This window comes from Mixophyes fleayi, chromosome 2 (assembly GCF_038048845.1).
Source record: "Mixophyes fleayi isolate aMixFle1 chromosome 2, aMixFle1.hap1, whole genome shotgun sequence".
NCBI classification, from domain to species: Eukaryota; Metazoa; Chordata; class Amphibia; order Anura; family Limnodynastidae; genus Mixophyes; species Mixophyes fleayi.
In genome coordinates this window covers 154,386,657-154,407,321 of record NC_134403.1, presented here as the reverse complement: position 1 = coordinate 154,407,321, position 20,665 = coordinate 154,386,657, and the positions used below count along the sequence as shown (strand labels likewise).

The 20,665-nt window shown below is 38.4% G+C and overlaps 1 protein-coding gene across 10 annotated transcripts in view; it reads left to right on the top strand.

The window, feature by feature from the left end:
* Nucleotides 1–20,665, top strand: part of DMD (dystrophin) — a 1,967,742-nt gene that overhangs the window by 1,900,167 nt on the left and 46,910 nt on the right. For all 10 annotated transcript variants that reach the window (XM_075200299.1, XM_075200300.1, XM_075200296.1 and 7 more), the window contains one exon: nucleotides 13,779–13,945. In XM_075200299.1, coding sequence (XP_075056400.1) covers nucleotides 13,779–13,945 — 167 coding nt within the window. The remainder of the gene's footprint in view (nucleotides 1–13,778; nucleotides 13,946–20,665) is intronic.

The following is a 20,665-nucleotide window of genomic DNA, read 5'->3' as shown; positions in this document are numbered from 1 at the left end:
GGTGACCTGGGGCATATGTTGTCAGGGACCCTGCAGTCTACACCAGTGACGGATATTCCTTTGACTTTCAGCTGTCCTAAGTGTTCATTAAAGGAGCACTCCACTCAAAATTATGTTGCCCAATAAAATTCTTTAAGATGGATGCTATAACTTACTAGGATGACTCCTAATTCTTGCTGTAGAACTTTTGCCTGGAATCGTCTGCTTAATATGCATAAACACACTGTTGCTTCCATTTCACAGTGAGGTTGTTAAAGATACACACCCCTTAGCAACATCTGTAAGCTTTGAAACAAACATTGGACTGCTCTGATTGTTCCCATGGTTGCTAAGGGTTTTTATTATTTAAGAACAGAAGTGTGTTTGTGCATTATAAGTAGGCAATTTGAGGCAGAAGTCCTATTTCAAGTCATCGCTGTAAATTGTAGGACCCAGAATAATTTTATCTGGCAATATAAATTTAAGTGGAATTATCCTTTTAAGTAAGCTGATGTTTTGCGCCAAACTCATCCAGTACTAGCTTCCATTAGTTAATCCAAATATGAACACTTTCCAACAAGGACTGTGTACAGTAATGAGAATTACTATCTATATGTATGACTTTGAGTGATAACCTCTTTCTTACCTATCTTGTATGTGCATTTCCAACTTATATCTTAATAACAATATTACACAATGGTTGTTCATCTCGTATTCTTTTGTTTCTATGAATTGATGGGCTCAATCTCTCTCTAGGTTCAGTGTCATGCACATGTACTCCCTAAGATTGGTTTGTGTATTTGACAACATTGGATTAGTGCAGCAGGTGATCAGCTTGTGTTTTCCTTTTACTGCATTAACGATTCTACTTACAATAATTCCTGTGCCGTGCGTGGGTTGAGATGTACTGACAGACCTCACACTGGAGCCTCTTACCGAACAGTATTCTAGAATACTGAGTAGTTTTGTAGCATTGTGCCCTATTATGCAAGCACAGGTCCTAGCTGAAGGGAATACCAGGGCTTTGCTTACAGTATGCTATAAAACAAATCTCTATCTTCTTGGGAATATAATACAGACTCAATTTTTACCAGTGACCCAGGGCAAGCTATTTTATCTCACAGTGCCTCAGTTTACTAAAGTGTAATTGGGTGAGAAGTAATAACTGTAATAACAGCATTGCTTCATCCGAAGCTCTTCTCCCCATCAGATTCGCTACTCAGAGTAAATGTTTGCTTGCATATATATTTGTAAAGTGCTTTTTTTATAGAGTCGCAAAAGTGAAATACAAATCAGCAGTCGAAGCCGAGGCTGTCTTATTGAATACATCAATTGCCACACTGGAAATGTATTTCTTCCAGAGATTTAAAAGATAAAATCGGCTTTGTTTTATAGCTGCCTGGTATTTTCTGTTTGTGACTTTCCTTCACATAACTAGTAGCCTACAACTTCATTGATAATCATCCAAGTGCTCTGCTCAGATAATTTCTCTCCTTAGACTACTTGAAAGCCGACATAAAATGCAGTGCGTTATTAATGAATGTTCACTTGATACCGAAGAGATAACACCAAAATCACTTCATCCACAAGTGGTTTCTTTCCAAATAGCTTTAATGATGCCTAAGAAAGAGAGAAAATAAAAATGTTCTCCCCTTCTCCTAAATATAATTGACTCCCACGCTGAAAAGAGCAAGGGTTCTCCATACTCATCCTGGCGCTAGATAAGCTAATGCCAAAATTTTTGACGGCCCATTTCTATTGGGATAGGAGACAGACTTCTACAAAAGAGACAGCAGATCTTCTCATTCCCATAAGCAGTACCTATACTAGCCTTCCTGGATTGGGTAGCTCGATTAATAATCAATAAGCGCATGGTCACCCGCCACTAATTACAATCAGCCACAGCCCGTAAACTGTAGGCGGCCACGATACAATATCCCACCTGTTCTCACTACTCTTCATCATCATCATCACTATTTATTTATATAGCGCCACTAATTCTGCAGCGCTGTACAGAGAACTCATTCACATCAGTCCCTGCCCCATTGGAGCTTACAGTCTAAATTTCATAACAGACATACACACACACACACAAACACACACGGAGAGACTAGGGTCAATTTTGATAGCAGCCAATTAACCTACCAGTATGTTTTTGGAGTGTGGGAGGAAACTGAAGCACCCGGAGGAAACCCACGCAAACACAAGGAGAACATAAAAACTCCACACAGATAAGGCCATGGTTGGGAATCGAACTCATGACCCCAGTGCTGTGAGGCAGAAGTGCTAACCACTAGGTCACTGTGCTGCCACTCTTGTTGATTTATGGCTTAATGCATAGTAATAGCAGATGCTGAGATTTATATACACAATAAGAAAAGTTGTGGCTATTTTTAAGAACTTGGACATTGCTGTGAATGAAATGACAAAAATGTTGTAGAGACAAGTCTTTCAGAAAAGGAGCTGTTCTTGTATGACGGGCAATTGGCAATGTATGCCCACCGTGAATCTGCTTTATCAGAAAAGAATTCTGCAAAATAATTTGCTGTGGAATCCAGTTTATTTCCCCCTTTAGAGAAGCTGCCACTGGACATTATATACTTTCCTATAATCCTCATTGATAGAGACAATGTTTTTTATTAGTAAACAATCCTGAGTTGTTTCAATTTCCCATTAGAGGAAAACATTACAAGCACTTCAGTTTCTGAAGCGACCCTATACACTCCAGCTTTGTGCAGGTCTCCCACTTCTCCTCTAGCCTCCAGTGAAAGAGATTGCAGTATGTGACTTCATTAAATCTGGCCTCCTCATTGCACATTGTCACTTGTGATATAGATTACATGTTTACAACTGACATCCCATTCCCAGATACATAAATGTGCTGTCAGGTTTCCGAATGAAGTCTCTCCTAATGTTTGTGCCACTGGATAATGGGATATGTTGTTACACCTTAATCCTAAAATGTTGTTCCTGTTGATTCGGAAGATTACTATGGGGTTATTTTTTTTATTTTTCTCCCAAGGACTGCAATCATCATAGTAGGCTTTTTGATCTTGCTTATAATGTCAGGTATTTACATTTTCAATACTCCTGTTCAGTAAACGTTATGTTATAAAGCTTAGAGAATTAGAATGGGTACTGAGAATTGCATTCCGTATACAAAATAACACAAATTGTATTGTATTGTATTGTGCTGATGGTCCGTGTAGGCCAGGGACTTTCTCTGGAAATTAGGGTCCAATTCAAGGAAGAGAGACCAACTTTGGTGGCTAAGGCTGGTTACACACTGCATCCAGCATACAGCACATAAGCGCTATGCATTTGCGCTTTTCGTCTTATACGAAATTCATATGCAGTATATCCAACCTGCATGTGTTTGTACAAGTTTGCAAATGCATCTGAAATGCAAACAACTTATAGATTTTTCCATTCTTTTCAATAGCTTATTTATTTTAGTTTCCAGCATTGAAGTAATGGTATTTTGAAATAAAGTGTTGCATATTTTAATCCTTAAGGAAATCCAAGCCATAATTTTTTTAATCTGAGGGTAGTTCAAACTAAAATATATAAAATATCAGTTTAGATTGATTGAATGTCTATATGTTGGGGGTGATGGGGGGAAAATTAGTACCAGTGGTGTGTGGCTTCATTGATGTTAATGGCCTATTCATTTCTAATTGTAGCTCACAACTCCATTGAATTGAATGGGCCTTAGAAAGCAAGGGAAGAATGCTGCATAAGACTAATTATACTACTTGCTTTAACCCTAGTAGTATACACACCTGTAGAGGTCAGTGGACAAGTGTTGTGACATGCTTTGAATGCACTGTTATGAAACAAGGCACTTCTGTAGTAAGAAAAAGCACTGCAACACAATCGTACACAGTCGCAAGTATTAAATTCTTATGGATACATAGAATAGAGTGCAATAAATTTTTAGGTGGGTTTACATGTCAAATACAGAATTTGAATGTCTGTGCTTAGCAACCCTAATATTATGATACCCTGATTTCTAAGTGAAAGGATAAGGTTGTTTTTTGGTTTTTTTTATTTGTTTTTTTCCGATGTTTACCCTAAAGAAAGACTAAACTAGTTCTAGAAGCGCATATATCACAATTAATTAATATCCTATGACATTGTCAAGTGTGTGACTTATTATATGCTGAAGCGCCTGGAGAAAGTGAGCGATGGTTACGCCTTACTGGACAAGCCGCGCATTGCTGTATATAATCTCCAACCGAAAAAACTTTTCAGCGCTTTGATTATAGCGCAAGGCTAGCAGTTGCTGAGGATCTGCTTTCCCCAGTTAAAAAATCTAAACAAGATTGCCATATGAGCTCATATAGTCTAAAAACTATTTATTCAAATGACACAAACACATTGCTGTAAGTATGTTCTGGCCATGTTTTGTAAATCTTAATGCACTGCACATGGCAAGTTGATCATGCTGGAGCGCACTGGTGGTGAATATCTCCTGACCAACATGGGCCCCAGGGGGTGGCACCACTGCATTTTTACTAACTGAAGATAGGGTTGTCTCCTTTCACCTATACTTAGCCTTTAGTAAAGTTACAAACTTACTTTTTATTTTTATTTTCCTGGTCAATTTTATTCTGTGATGTAACATTTCCTTGGAACGCAGTATTGTCCACAGCTTTGCAGCATACTTATTTATAAGCTTTGTAATAATATCCCCCGCCCCCAAATGATTGCAATATTGGTCACACCTGTTTACAGATCTGCTACTTTATTTACTGCTAGCATGTACAATTCTGGTCATTTTAGCAATGGCTCTATTACAATGTTCCTGTTATACCTTCCAAAGCCCAAAATGGTTAGTTTGTTTCTACCAAGTTGTGTTACTTATATTGAGGTACTTAAAGTAGAGAGCAATCTAACACTCATTAGTATAGAGGAACAATTTTGGCTTACCAAACAGATTTTGTGCAGCACTCGCATGTAGTTCAGTTGAGCCAATGTGACAGAAATTTTGTAAAAAACATATCATTTTAGTATACGTTACACTTTTCTTAGTTGATAATATAAGATTACAGAAGATCACTTACCAGGTCCTGTTTGCTGCACGTTTCTCATGCTGTGTCAGGCCATCTAAATCTAAGCTCATGATGATATTGCCAAATCCTTCTTTGAGACGCTTATGACTGTTTTGCAGTTACTGCCTTGTTGAAGACAAGTGGGTATTGTTGTTATTTTTCAATGTATTCCTGCAATAAATTCTTCCTATTCCGAGTTCTTGTTGATAGTATAGCCTCATAAAAAGTGTCTGATAGGCACCCACACTGAGTGTAAACGCTCTCTCTAATGTTCTGTTTTACCCTGGACCTATATATCACAGTTAAGATACTTCACATTGTCAAGTATTTTTTCTTATTGATTACATTAACAGTAAAATAAAAAATATACTGCAACTAAGTAATTACAAACTTACATATAATCATATGTAAGGTAAATAATGAATATTGCGATACCTCCTGTAGATGTTATGCTTTTATATATCGGACAGTACATTACAGACTCATTGTACGGCACCTAAGAATATGGCGCTGCTTTATAACTAAAAGAAAGTTGATAGTTGCAGGTGATTTAGTGGTTTAGACCAGAGAGAGATCCCAAGGGCTGTTTTTTGTTGCTATAATTTTTTAAAATTGTAATTTTATGAAAGACAAAGCCCATTGGGTTATGTTAATTCAGTTTATTTCTTTTTTTGTCAGTTTGTCAGAACCAGTGCTTAATAAATATTGCCTTAATTGTTGAAATACTCTTCGACCAGATATTGCGAACACAGTTTTTCATCAAGCAATTTAGAGTGGATCACCGTAATCCTCTCATTGTAAATCTGTTTATATATTTCAACATTATATATATATATATATATATATATATATATATATATATATATATATATATATATATATATATATATATATATATATACACACACACACACACATACACACACACACACACACACACACGTTAACCCGTGCATGATACTCATACATTCTAGTCAAACCAGGCTACTTAAGGTGTTAAAAAGGTTCTTGTCATCTTCATCGCCACACACACACACACACACACACGCCGCTAGGCTTTTATATATTGGATAATGCTAAGAATTTAGTAGGTCAGTGTAGTATATAACTCTGCCCAACAGGTGGCGCTACAGCTTGAGCACTCTGTCTCGGTAGTTTTTTCCAAACACCCACACACACACACACTCTCACTAACACAGCATGTGTGTTCATGAGGTAAAATTACCTCACGAAAATGAGTTTGAGCCCTCAACTCGTAAATTTAGCCTTTACTACCCCTCCCACGGGGGGAAGGGGGGATGATGGAAGTTAACTGACTTTACTATTATAATTTTTTTTTGTCAAATAATGTCAGTATACCAAATTTCAGGTAAATTGGATGAGACATTTCTGAGAAAATAGTTTTTACCACACACACACACACACACACACACACGCCGCTAAGCTTTTATATATTAGAAGATAATGCTAAGAATTTAGTAGGTCAGTGTAGTATATAACTGAGCCCAGCAGGTGGCGCTGCAGCTTGAGCACTCTGTCACTCTGTAGTTTTTTACACACACACACGCCGCTAGGCTTTTATATATTAGATATCTAGAGATAAACCATAATGTTATTAAAGTGAAGCATGTTATATACTGAGCCATACTTTGCAAAGCAGTTTCACGGACATAAGTAGTTTTTGATTGCGTTCACTATGATGAAGGAAACCCCTAACCACTCAGCCCGGCAATCCCCTCTTCTGCTACTGCATGACTGGTTCAAGCCATCATGACAAGAACATTCTTGCTGTTACAGCATACATGCATGTATTTTTTGCAGCTAGATAAACTCTGCTCTCTCCCAATGTCTGAGTCATATACCTGGAATAGATTGGGCTGCGTTGCTTGTAGGAAACATTAAACTCACGAGTCTATAAGTTTGTGTTTTACTTTGTTATAGAAGTGAAAAGATGCTTAGCCTGATTATTTCAAGTTAAAAATTGGTCAATAACAGTTTATCTGCTGTAATTTCTTGCAGTGAGTGTAATGGACGTGATTTGTGTGATCTGTCACTCATTAAAGCTGATTAAACATCTGTCAATCCCCATTTCCGTTAATGGGCCCAAAATCACTATGTGCCCCGGAACTGATCACATAGATTTAGTTTGTACAAACAAGCTGGGGAACTAGATCTTGACTTGTGTGGTGTTATTCCGTGTAAGTCGGATTGAATGCCTTTTTTTTTAAAATTGTTTATATAAATATAATATATATAATATGACTGGCTTGCTATAAAGTGAACAATATGATAGGGAATAAATGCACATCAAAATCTATGCTTTGACACTTTTCTAAGTGTACTTATAAAGATAAATAATGAAAACCGGAATGCAGCCTCTTTATTTTCCTTTTGGGAGTATAGGACAATCAGGAACATGCTGATTGCAGTATTGTATAGTGCAGATGAATGAAAAAAAGCTCCTGTTTGTTTGTTTGTTTGGCATATTGTGTGGTCCCCTGACAGATCATGTTAGCCCTTGGAGAACAGCGATGCTCTCTGCTCAACCCCCACTCTTTGCAAAGCAGCACTGTAAATGTCATCAAAACAGCTCTACCTCTGCTTCAATTTCACTCAGGTTTTATGTGCCCTGTTTGTATGGCAGAACAAACGAATGTGACCGGTTTTCAAAAGCAAATACGGGCCGCAGAGTGTGCAGCTAGGTGTTTGCCTGCAGGGAAATGAAAAGTTGAAAGTGAACCTCTGCCCTGTGTAAGAAACAATTACTTTTAGGTTCAGTCTGCACAATGGCAGTACCCACTTTACAGATTTCTCTTTCCATACTCTGCATTACAAACTGATCTACCCCAGCAGATCTGCTGCCTTTTTTTTTTTTTAATCGGCTTCAGATGTTTCAGGATTCGACAGTCATTCTTTATTTAAAAATTACATTTGTTCCCACAGTCTTGTCTAGTGTCATTAACATGCCTGTTATGATACCTGAGCTGTGTGTCACACAGGACTGACACTGAAATATAGATGCATCCAGCAGTTTTGATCTACAATGAGTTTTTGAACACTGAAGCAAAAGTTCTTCCATAGGACCCATTGACTCTTATCTCCACATTAGTTTAGTTTAACTTTTGTGCAAAGCAGGGCCCTCTTAACAACCTTTTGGGCCCCTGGCAAAGCAGTGCACCGGGGGCCCCCATATATACATATGTATATATATGAAAAAAAAAAAAGTGGCTATATATATATATATATATATATATATATATATATATATATATATATATATATATATATATATATATATATATATATATATATATATATATATATATATATGGGCCCTGCAGCCCAGGGGGGCCCGTCGGAAGCAGCACAAAAAAAAACCTGAAAAAAAAGTAGAAGAAAATACTTACCGAGCGGTCAGCTGGCGGTCCGGCTCCCTCCCTGGTCTCCTCCTCCGTCGCGCTCCGCAATGGATGTCGGGCGGGCGTGATGACGTCACGCCCGACATGCACTGTGAGCACCGCACGGAGGAGGAGACCAGGGAGGGAGCCGGACCGCCAGCTGACCGCTCGGTAAGTATTTTCTTCTTCTTTTTTTTCCAGGTTTTTTTTTTTTGTTCTGCCTCCGACGGCCCCCCCTGGGCTGCAGGGCCCCCGGGCACCTGCCCAATGGGAAAGACGGCCCTGGTGCAAAGCCCCATGCATCCGAGGCCCGGCAAACACTTCAGTTCCTTGAAATTTGTCTAGTTGGTATAAGCTTTGCTTTAAATAGGGGCTAAAATGCAGCCATTGGTATAGTAAGATACATAGGCATCTTTTATTCTTTGTAGTATCTTAACATGTTGTTCTCATTTAAAAATTAAATTCAGACTCTAGTCACTGAGAGAAATTATTAGTCACTGTTGATGCGTTCATCACCATGAATTGTGTGCTTCACAAACTATATAGATACTTAGAACACCCCTAAAAAAAATTTTTTGATCAGTTAGGTCTTGTTGGGCTAGGAAAGGTTTAAAAATAATTTCTCACTTACACCTGCTGGGGATTGGTAGTGAATGTCTACTTTTAAATGAAATTCTCTGTGTTTTCCCATTTGAGGGAATTGGAGGTCATCTAAGAAATTGTAATAGTATCTAAACGAATGATCCAAACTAAAAAAAAAAAAGGAGCCAAGACTGCTCATGACCAGTCCGCAAACGTAAATCGTCAAGCAATTCCTGGCTATCTGATACATTTTAACAACGCTAATCACCAACCAGCCCATCTATATGACTGTGCAAACTCCACAGTTATCTCGATTCAGCCATCTACCTTTATGACAATTAACAAATTAACATTGATTATAGGCTACAAAATAAATCAGATATATAATTTTACTGAATTGCTCTCTGTGTGCCTTTTTCTGTCTCCCTAATTTATGCTGATTACCACAAGGCAGCCTGATGCTTTTAAATGCTCATTCTAATTCTAGTTGTAACATGCAGTGCACTATTCAATACAGAATGCATCTTTTCCCATTAAAAAATGCATATTAATCAGCAGCTCCATTAATGTACTTGGAATATTGATTCTTGAAGAATCTGAGTCTCTGTAGATAAACATCCCTCTAATGACTAGTTCACTGTTTCTGGAAATGTATATACAGGCCTATTTTTATATTGTAATGATTTATCTCTTGTTCGCATATTCTAGAATAATATGTTTAATTTGCATTGAATTAGTAGGCCAAGTCCTTCTATGAGAGAACAAGAGAAAATACTCCTTTTATAGAAGTTATGAATGTTTCATGCGCTATTGATCTTTGTTTATTATTGTGAAAATAGCATTAAATGTTTTTTCTCTGCTTTGATGGGCAGTTAGTAAACCAAGCAACTTATTAAAGACTATTTACTAAAGACCAAACCGCATATCTTGTGTGATTTTAAACCACCAGTTCTAAAACTGGTATTCTGATTTTTATACATGGGAGGTATAATGTCACATGTATTAAAAACCACATGGCAAACCACTGCTTTAGAGCATGAAAAATAAAAAAAAGAAGGATGTGGTTGATACAAGCAAGTTAGCAATCTAGAGTTAGAAAAAAGAAATACAGAGAAAACACAATAAACTCCTCCCTTCTCTCTCCCATCTTTAACAAGAATAGAACTCTGCACCAGGCCCGGCCATCTACGGGGGAAAGGGGCAGACAAATGATCAGCCCCGTGCACCTATGGAGTACTGGCCCAGTGTTGAGTAGCACTAGGCCTCTCCTGATAGTCCTGCCTGGTAGGTACCAGGGAAAAAGTGTTGCCACAAGCGCCAACATGTACTTGGTTCCCATGGCTCTTCTTGCCCCATCATCATCATCACCATTTATTTATATAGCGCCACTGATTCCGCAGCGCTGTACAGAGAACTCATTCACATCAGTCCCTGCCCTATTGGAGCTTACAGTCTAAATTCCCTAACACACACACAGACAGACAGAGAGAGAGAGAGATAATAGGGTCAATTTTGATAGCAGACAATTAACCTACCAGTATGTTTTTGGAGTGTGGGAGGAAACCGGAGCACCCGGAGGAAACCCACGCAAACACGGGGAGAACATACAAACTCCACACAGATAAAGCCATGGTCGGGAATTGAACTCATAACCCCAGCGCTGTGAGGCAGAAGGGCTAACCACTAAGCCACCATGCCCCACATTGTTATGTACCCTTTTAAAAATCCATTGAGAAACCTTTTCCCTGCAGTAGTCCAAATGATAATCACAAATAAGTAATGCAGATAGACAGCCGTTACGTGATATAATATTGCGGCAACACTGATGAATCATCCGGAGAGGTCGATATGCATTTCAAGAGTAATAGTGAAGCCACATCTCCACAAAGATTTTCAATAATGTTTCTGACCTCCATATTTCTTGGGCCGTCGGATCAGCATTCACAGAGTGCTGATGGGAAATGTGTCTCTTGAGAAGGCTGGGGTGAGTCCCATATGAAGTTAATGAAATTGATGGAGATCTAGATGCAGGCGATGGTACAGCCCCGCCAGTATTGGAAAAATGAGGAGGGGAACATTTCCTTCGAAAGGAAGGAACCACTTCAGGTATTTTTCAACCAGCATTATCTAGCCATCAGAAGTGGCTAGATAATGCTGCGGATGGTCATCGTTGTCATCTTGTATCTTTGCCCTCCAATGCCTGCAAGAGATATGTCATAGCCATGTCTGAGGATGCTGCTACCTCTGATAATGGGTACGTCCTTGGTGTACCCGGCTTACACTAACCCACCCCCGTATGGCCTCTCTGGCCATAAGGGGATGCAAGTCTACAATATGCAAAAATCTAGATACAAACACATTTTTGGTGCATATGCACAGTACGAAAACATGTATCTTATGCAATAAAGAACAAATATCTTGTACGTCCAGCGCTTAATGAGAGACCAATATGTTCAGTCTCATGCTAATGCCACTGTGTACAAAGAAGCTACATTCCTTTATGATCACATCAGTCATACGATAGTCATGCAGAAATATTTTGTTATATTATTTAGTATACCCACATGAATTGTATGGTTTTTTTTTTCTTCTTTTTATGCCTTTGCTGTTTTGGTTATAAAGGTAAAAATCAGGATTAAATAAATTGCATTTCTGTTTTATTTCTATTGTTTTGTTTTTTAGCACTTAGTTAGCGTTAATTCCACACATACCCCAAATGTATTTTGCAATGTTGTTAATGCTTTGATCTATTTATATGGGTCATAATAATAAAATATACATTTAATTATTTGTGCTGTTCTTCTTTCTCATCATTCATTTATTGATTACACTTTATTTTATTTTTATACTATTACCAGAACAAGTGTTAACAGGAAGTTATTGTCCGCTTGTTAACCCAAGCTCTAACTGAAAAGGCAATGTGGAAGAACTGTTCTAGGCTTTTTACTTGTTGTTCTTTATTTATAAGTTGCATATAATCAACAATAGTTAATGAAAACGGTTCACAGAGAACCAACACAACAATTCAGCAGCATAGGAAATTTTTTCTTGTATCGATGCACATATACAGACGCTGGGGGAGGGCGACAAACATAGAAGGGGAAGTAGGGAAGAGGTAGGGGTGGGGAAGCGGAAGGGGAAAAATAGGTATAAAGGAAGGTGATGTGTGCTGGAACAGAATGCTTCAGGAAGTATGCTTCCAGGGTGCTTGGTTATGGTGACATCTCAGTGAAAAATGTTACAGTTGAGGGAGAGTAATATTCTTATATGGTACTTTGTTGCCTTTTTAAATTCCAGCTAATTAAAAGCAGGTGGCTGTACACTCAGATGTCCAGTTACTGGCTGATAGGAATAAGTCTTCCATAGACATATAAAAATCAATATGTGTAAACCACTCAGACATAGTGGGAGGTGTCTTCCAACAGACCGGGGTCAGGGATTTAGCTGCATTGTTTAGATGTTTAAGGAGCAATTTTTTTACAAGCGGAAATGGGAATAGAAGATGAGCACAAGATCGAGAAACCAGGGTCAGTCGGCACATCCCCACCTGCGATCAGTATATAGAGGTGTATTATTTTGTTTCAGTAGATAGAGATTTTAGGGCAGGACCACCGTATGTGGAGTTGGGAATCCACATAGGAGTTGCACCTCCAACAAAGGGGTGACACTGCAGTCACAAATGTATTCACGAATCCAGGACATCTGTACCATTTGTGTTCAAAAAAAAAAATTGTATTTGGTCTCAACAATAATGGTATTTTGTGAGCAGGTGTGTGTAGCCAGAAATACTTTTGCCCATTAGATTGGCCCCGTGAGATCTTAGACCTCGTTTTACAAATGCATGGGAGAAAAACCTCTAAGTGTAAATTTGTCCTCTATATGCAATTTATAGATTGCTGAAATAGTATGGGCGTGATAGGTTGGATGCACATGGTCACAAATGGTGTGAGCGGTCTCTTCATCTTGGAGAGAGTGCCTTGCATATGCAGAAGAGAACGAAGTTGTAGATATCTCCAATGTTCAAATTTGGGAAGCGGATGTTCTAGGCTTTTTAGACACAGGGACCATCCCTCTTATAGAACAATGCAATGACAATGTCACAGGCGTTGAGATGTGATGTGGATGTGCGGTAAAAGCTGTACATATGCAGGATTTTATTTCATTATTTGGTGTAATGTGCAGAGTTGATGAAGAGGTAATCCTTTTCTTTAGAAACAGCTTAACCAACTGCAAGACCTCTCACAGACTGTCAATTAATTATGTGACCTCTGATTGTGCTAGGGTTTATTTTGCTGCCTCTTGGAGAGATCCCATGCACTAGAACAAGAGAAACAGCCTGTGTTCGGCCCTAACTTTTTTAAATTCAGCATGAAGAAATTGTGCATTAAAATGTGCAGAGATATTTCCTTTTTAGTGTTGCCCTACAGAGCTTGTGTTAACTTCTTTTCATCTAGAAATTCAGTAAAACATGTCAGGGTTACCCAGACTTTTGCATATAGCTCTGTGTTTGTTTGTTCGTGCTGTTTGTGTGAATACAACATACTGTATAAGAAACCTTCCTTGTTTCTAATTGAAACCTGTCTATTAATAGGAATAATGTACCCCCTGCTGTTAAATAGGATACACAGAGTTCCTTGACCTCTATAAAAGCACTCAGTCTGCAGCCTCCCTGCTGAAAATAGTACTGTTGTGCATCACGCTTACAATTTGTACCTTGTGAGATTGCCTTCATGTTTTCAACATGTTTTGTGTTTGTAATTTACAGGCCAACAATAAGCCAGAAATTGAAGCAGCTTTGTTTCTGGATTGGATGAGGTTGGAACCACAGTCGATGGTTTGGCTACCGGTGCTTCACAGAGTTGCTGCTGCTGAAACTGCCAAACACCAAGCCAAGTGTAATATCTGTAAGGAATGTCCAATTATCGGTTTCAGGTAAGTGATGTCTCATTTCTCTAGTGAAAAGTTATCTCAGCCAGTGAATAATCCTCTTTTGAAGCGTTCCTTGCTGCTGTTTTCCATAAAACAAGATTAGGAGTGACAATTTTGTAAATAAAATTGTCTGGATATAATTCTAAAAATAAATAAATAACAATTTTCAAACCACAAAACATTGACCATAGGAAAAGTGTTTAAGTAGTAAAAATGTTATCTTTAAACGATTAAAACACAATTACAGCACGTCACTGTTTCATGTTTTTAAGTCATATAGTCTGGACCTATTTAATATAAAGTTATATATCTGCATAACTTTAAGTTATTCTTGTTACCTTTGCCTTTGCTTTGACAAAAAGGGAAAAATAAAGCAAGCTGTTGTCAACCAGACAATGCTAGCAGCCCTCGGAGGTTGGATACCAGAGAGGCAGAGGTGGTTGATACTCGGGTATATGGGTACTCACAACAAATGTATTACCTTTTTTTATTGTTTTTTATGGACTTCTCCTTCGAGCTGACTTTTATATGTTTGTTTATTTTGTGTGTAATAAATTTTCTCTATGCTTTGCTTTATGCTTTGTTACGTTGGGAATATTTACAAACGTGTGTGCTACCACAATCCTCTTTTTATCTTGAACATTAGGATACGCTTTATGGCACCTGGTGATATTATGAACTGACTTTTATGACACAAGAATTTATCGTACTTATTGGGATCATGCTCTAAACTTTAACAGATACAGAAAATCCAATGCTATATTGCCCTTGTGATATCTGGGTAATTATTCAGTTTTTATTTTGGGCTATAGTAAAAATATCATTTCACATGGTACATTCTGTGGTGGATATTTATGAAACCAGCTGCAACTAAATTGATAAAAAAAAAGTAATCCGTAAACCAGTTCTGGGTGAAAGTAACTACTACATGTTCGAACCAGATGGTTTAGCAAAACCATCATTGCATTGGTGCTGGCTGGTTCTTAAACATTGAAATTAAACTTTGGTATGGATTTGGTTTGCTGATGGCTCTTGACTTAATTGAGCAAATGTCCTACAACATTTACATTTTCGGTCAAAATGGTGTTTGGCTATGTTGTGATTAGGGCGCTCGGTTTAGCTTTGATCATCATAATTTTATATCCGAAAACAGACATACTTCATGCAATTTTTGTATGACCGATAAAAGCTGATATAGGAAAAATGCAAGGTACATACTTGAGTGATCATTTTTTTTATAAATATGAAGCATTGGTACAATATATATCCACATATCCTTTGTAGACTGAACTATAAAGTTTTGTCTTATAGTCTTATGTCCAGTTTTCACAGCACACAGTCCTGCTTTGAGCTCCTGTTATTTTCTCTTTACACTGGTTGGGTTCCAATGAAACCAGGAACCAAACCGCTACCTACAAACTATAAGCAGTAGCACTTACTTAACGTAAGGTTGGTCTAACAGAGTACTGATGATTCCTAGTATGAGTCTTGATTTCCATTGTACCTCTTGATCTGTGATACAACCACTACTCAGCACACATGCGGTAAGCACTTCCTCCTTCCTGCACTGCATGTATTGTGTCTTAGAGGAGATGTGAGCATGATGCCGATAGTGCAGACAGGGAGAGTCGACTGCCCGTCTTGGTCCAGAGTCAATATTATCCTTTCCTATTGCAGGCTGATAGGGCTCTGTTTTTGTAATTTCTCTGTAAGATAACATTGCTTTGAAATGAAAAATGTATCTTTATCTACAGAGTTTTAATGAGATATCTTCAAATTTGTGCTCCTAGTCATCCCAAAATTGGGTTGTGGCCTCTTCCATTTGTCCTACATGGTTCTCATAAAATGGGACTTAACATTTGTCTTTTAGCACTGCCCTCTATTGTTTTTATGATGTACACATATTCATGAGGGGCAAATTGGGTTACTCCTGGAGCTTGTTGGAACCCATAGATGATGATATACACAAAAGGCACCCAGCATATTTTATCGCTTGTTGCTTTTTCTGTGTGAGAACAGCTATTTTTTTGGGGACTAGAAGGAACGACCCATAGTTTCCACTTTGGGTCAAGTCCGTTTATGAGGCACTCTCTAATTACAGGGGCACCTACATTAGCAGGGGCTGCCCGCAAAAATTGTAAATGGTCTGACAACACTGGTTGGCTTCTTTGGTAACAATTATGAGATCTGAGTGTTACAAGTCTATGCAGATTGTACTAGAAAGTAAACACTTTGCCTGTTCTTTGCTGTATCCAAGTGGCCCTGAAGACTGCTTCACCAGACTGCTTATCTTTGTTGTCCCATGTCTTGCAGTGAACAAAATGTGCCTATTAAAGTGGTAGAACTGCTTGGTGCCCCAAAATATGGTTTTACTGTGAGATAACCAGCTGAAGTAGAACTTTACCGCTCACTGAAAAAAAATATATAAAACATCTTCAAATCCCTGCATTCCCCTGTCTGGTTAAATTATAATAAGATTGCTGGTTATCTTGTTAATTATAAAAAATGTATGTGTTCTACAAAGAAACAATAGTGACACACAGTTGTTTATATAATGTATTAGGATGTTAATAAGGCCAAATCTGGCTGCTCATGCCCTGAGCGATGCTGCCACATTAGTTATGTAACCTTTTTTTTAAAAAAAAATTTATTATTTCTTTATAACAAACTACTATGGTTAATCCATCTCAATGAGTTTTGTTTTTTTATATATTTTTTTTTTTAAAGAAAACATGGCAAAATTTTTTTATATCAAAGCTACCTTGTAAACGCTCCATATTCTGCTCTATGGTTTGTAAACTTCTCTGCAGAATTCATACAAAAATACATTTATCTAATAGACTGTGAAATCATTACTACCTCTGAGCGAAAATGGCAGCTCCCAGAGTATCTCCTGAAAAAACAACAACCCTGTAAGCACCTCTACTGTGTTAAAACACTAAATAGAATTGTTCTCCACAGACAGGTATGAAATGCTCCATAAAATAGAACAGCAGAAAAGGGCTTTTCAGCAACAGGTACTGAACATTACTAGGTGATGTACAATGAATTTTTGCATGCAGAGTTAAGATTGAGGGACAGTTGGTTAAACAGTCATGATTGAAAGCCAAATGTGATCTGTTTAAGCAGGCATACAAATAGGCAGAGGGACGCTGTTTTTTTTTTTTTTGTTTTTTCTTTTACAAAAAAAAAAATACTTTTCCAGTGTTTGCGACCTTTGTGTACCACATACTTTAGCAGAAATATCCAAAATTCATCAATTGTACAAAGCCCTTGTATATGAAGTAAAATAGACCTTAATATTTCAGTCTACAACATTAACGTAGCAACCGGCCAGGGTAAGACATCATGATAAATAACCTTTTTATATCTCATGTATAACTGGTATTTGAACATATTATTTTTCTTACCTGCACGTCCAGCATGCACAGGGACTTCTTCTTAGTACAGTGAATGGCATCACCTCTAAAATGGCAGTTACATGAGACAGTTCATTGCCCACACATGGAGGGATGTGTGGGTGGCGAGTGAAGCCTGTGGGTATGAAAACCATACATATTGACCAGTGATGGGCAACCTGATATACTTCCAAGGACCTCATGTGAGGCCCTGGAACCATAAAAGGGCCATTTTCTTAATTTGAAGAATGGAAAAGCAACCTGAAAATGATCACAGAACACCCACATCATTATTAATCGCAAAATGCCCCTCACTTACTTGAAATTTTTGCCACATGCCACTCAGGGCCCCACTTGCTACAAAATAGCCTGCACTTACCATATGATGCACTCAGATGCCCACATGCCTTCTGAGTGACATTTGGAAAAATACATGTGGTTTTAAACTTATCCACATGCCTATCAAGCCTAGCTACATATCTCGCAGACCTTTATACAAGCCCCTAACATGCACATCTAATCTTTCCCACATTCCCTTTACATGACTATCAGACCTCCCCCACATGCTCATCAAACCTCCACACATGCCCTGTACATGCCAATTAGATCTCCCCACTTGCCCATCCGACCTCCCCCACTTTTACTTAATTCTATAGCTAGTTCTACTCCTAGCTACTGCTCTCCATTTTGCCAGCAGTGGAAGGAGGGAGATCACACTGTAACACCCCCTTTGATCATACCTGGTATACCTGCTGGCTGCTCTTCTTCTGTCACGGCGTGGCAGTGGGTCAGAGAACCCCCGAGTTCCTAATATCTTAAAGGATTCCAAATGAGTGAAGTGACATCAGATTTATTATACTGGAATAATACATCACTAAAATACTTTTAAACAAAGAATGGTTAGCAACAAGTATAATCTAAATACAATGTGAGCGGGCCTTACTTCAAAATAACAAAAACAATAATAATATTGCTATATATTAATACTTCTATTACGGTTTGGTTACAACTATGCTTTTCAGTATTCTGAGTACCTTTTTATAACAGTCACATAAACTGTCTGAGAATACAGGAATATAGTTCTAGCTCTTAATATCATAAAGAACATTTATTTCAAACAATGTACCACAAGCAAATTATATCACAGTCTATGAATCCCCTCTAATGAAGTCCATTCACAGCAGAGCATATTTCAGTGGCCAGACTTTCATAAGTATACCCGTTAGAACTGGACAGGGGGCACTTTTATTATAATGGAGGTACACTATTATACTCAGGGGTGGGCTGGCCCGGGGGGCAGGGGTGCAGTCTTACCGCTATTAGGGCCGGGGGGGGGCAGGCCGGCCGGCCACCCACCGGATGCAATATAGCCTGTTTTCACCGGCGGCCGCATCTCACGCATCGCGTGTCATGTGATGCGGCCACCTGTGCGCCCCCCCGGGTTGACATCTCCCAGCCCGCGCCTGATTATACTGGCATACTTGCGACTTCAGAACAGCGATCAAATAGAGCAGTTACTATCTCAGGTATAATATAATTCCAGGGCTATTATCACTGTAATTTAGTCTGATCTTACATGAGAAAATCAGGAATGATGCTGTTCCTTTGTTAGCATATCCAAGTTATTAACAGAGCGAGCACTGGTTATTAAATCTTTAATTCAGTTATATCTGGGGTCATATGCTACAGGTATATACTGTGAAGCGAATGAGAATACACAGTCAGTTTTGATCACACAGACCTGTTTCCTGTTGAGTAGTTAGTTGTCAGCTCCAATCGTACTCACTGGTATCAGCCATTGTCTTTGAGTCTTTTCAAATACAAGGTTATGGCTGGCAACACACCTCATCACTCTCAGCAGCAGTCTATTTCTCAGCAACAATTCTTACTTTTCCTCACAACAGCTTAGCAGAAAAAATGTTTTCTCTTCACAAAATGTATCCCCAGTCCACACTCTGAGGCTCCTCTTCTCACTAGTCTCTGTCACAAAACCCTGGAACTTTACAACCGACTTGGTTTAACCTGGGTCCTAGTGCCTCTCTTGTATCATGCTGTGACACAGTCCTGTCCTACAGGGTCTAAGTGCCCTGCGGTTTTCTGGGTATCGCAACACTGCACTCCCTCTCCCTACTCCTCTCCTGTGACCTCCCTGTGATGTGTAGAGGAAGTCATATAAGGTCATATAAGGCACTCATCCTTATATTCTGCTTCATAGCAAAGATGAGAATGTCAGATAAGGAGCAGCTGACTAGGGGCCCGGAGGCGAAGTTTCGCTGGGCAGCTGACCACCTGTTATCAGCCAATGATCTACAACCAATTAGTACTACTGTATTATCATATTATTTTCTAAAGCTCTGTAGAACATTGGTGGACCATCTCATGCTTAACAACAAGGAATATCTCCAAACTAATCCAGTTTCCTGAATATCTGCAGTAGTTAACTTCATAAGAAAACAAATGTGAACTAAATCTACATGCCAAATCTTTATCTGTAAAGATGTCTGATATAATTGTGTTTTCCACTTCCTGTTTTGTTTTTGTTTTTTAAACTCCCACCACTTTCATTACATTAATAGTTTTCTTCCATAGGTCCCCTTCTGTTTACTGATTGTGCTGGGAATCTCACTGAATTCAAGACCCATGCTAGTCAGCCTCTGTAATGATTTGATCTCTGACTGCCAGAGAAGTGAAAGATCTGACATGCAGCTAAAATCCACAGTTGTCTCAGTGATCTAGTTAGGAGCTGGCTATAAACTATAGCAGTGTGTCAGATACTCTGTTGACTGCAAGGACCTCTTATCACAGAGTATCACAGATACTCTGTGATAAGAGGTCCTTGCAGTCAATTCCAATTTATGCAATCACGGGAGTGAAAAATAATATAACCTAGAGAATTCATGTTGTTTCCTCTAAATAGTACCAAATGTTAATGGGTAGTTACATACTGTGTGTACATATGTGTATATGGTTTTACTTTTTTATTTGTTCTGAAGAGAACAATTCAATCAATCATATTCTGCAGGAACATCACTTGCACTTCATACTTACACCTCCTAGTCTGTGTGAAGAGAAAAGCTTATTGAGGGCATACCATGATCACACCTTATAGATCTGAGCCAAGAAAGTACAGTATAGATTGAAGTTAAAAATAAATAAATTAATCAGATCGTGAAACTTGGTCAGGAACCACTTAGTTTTTGAAACTCCTGGTTAAGAATATGTATGTTCCTTACTAGACCCAATTACTTGCAGTACTGAATGACTCATACTTTTGTTTTAAATAGACAGGTGATGGTGAATAGAATATTAACTTCTGTCTTTCCTT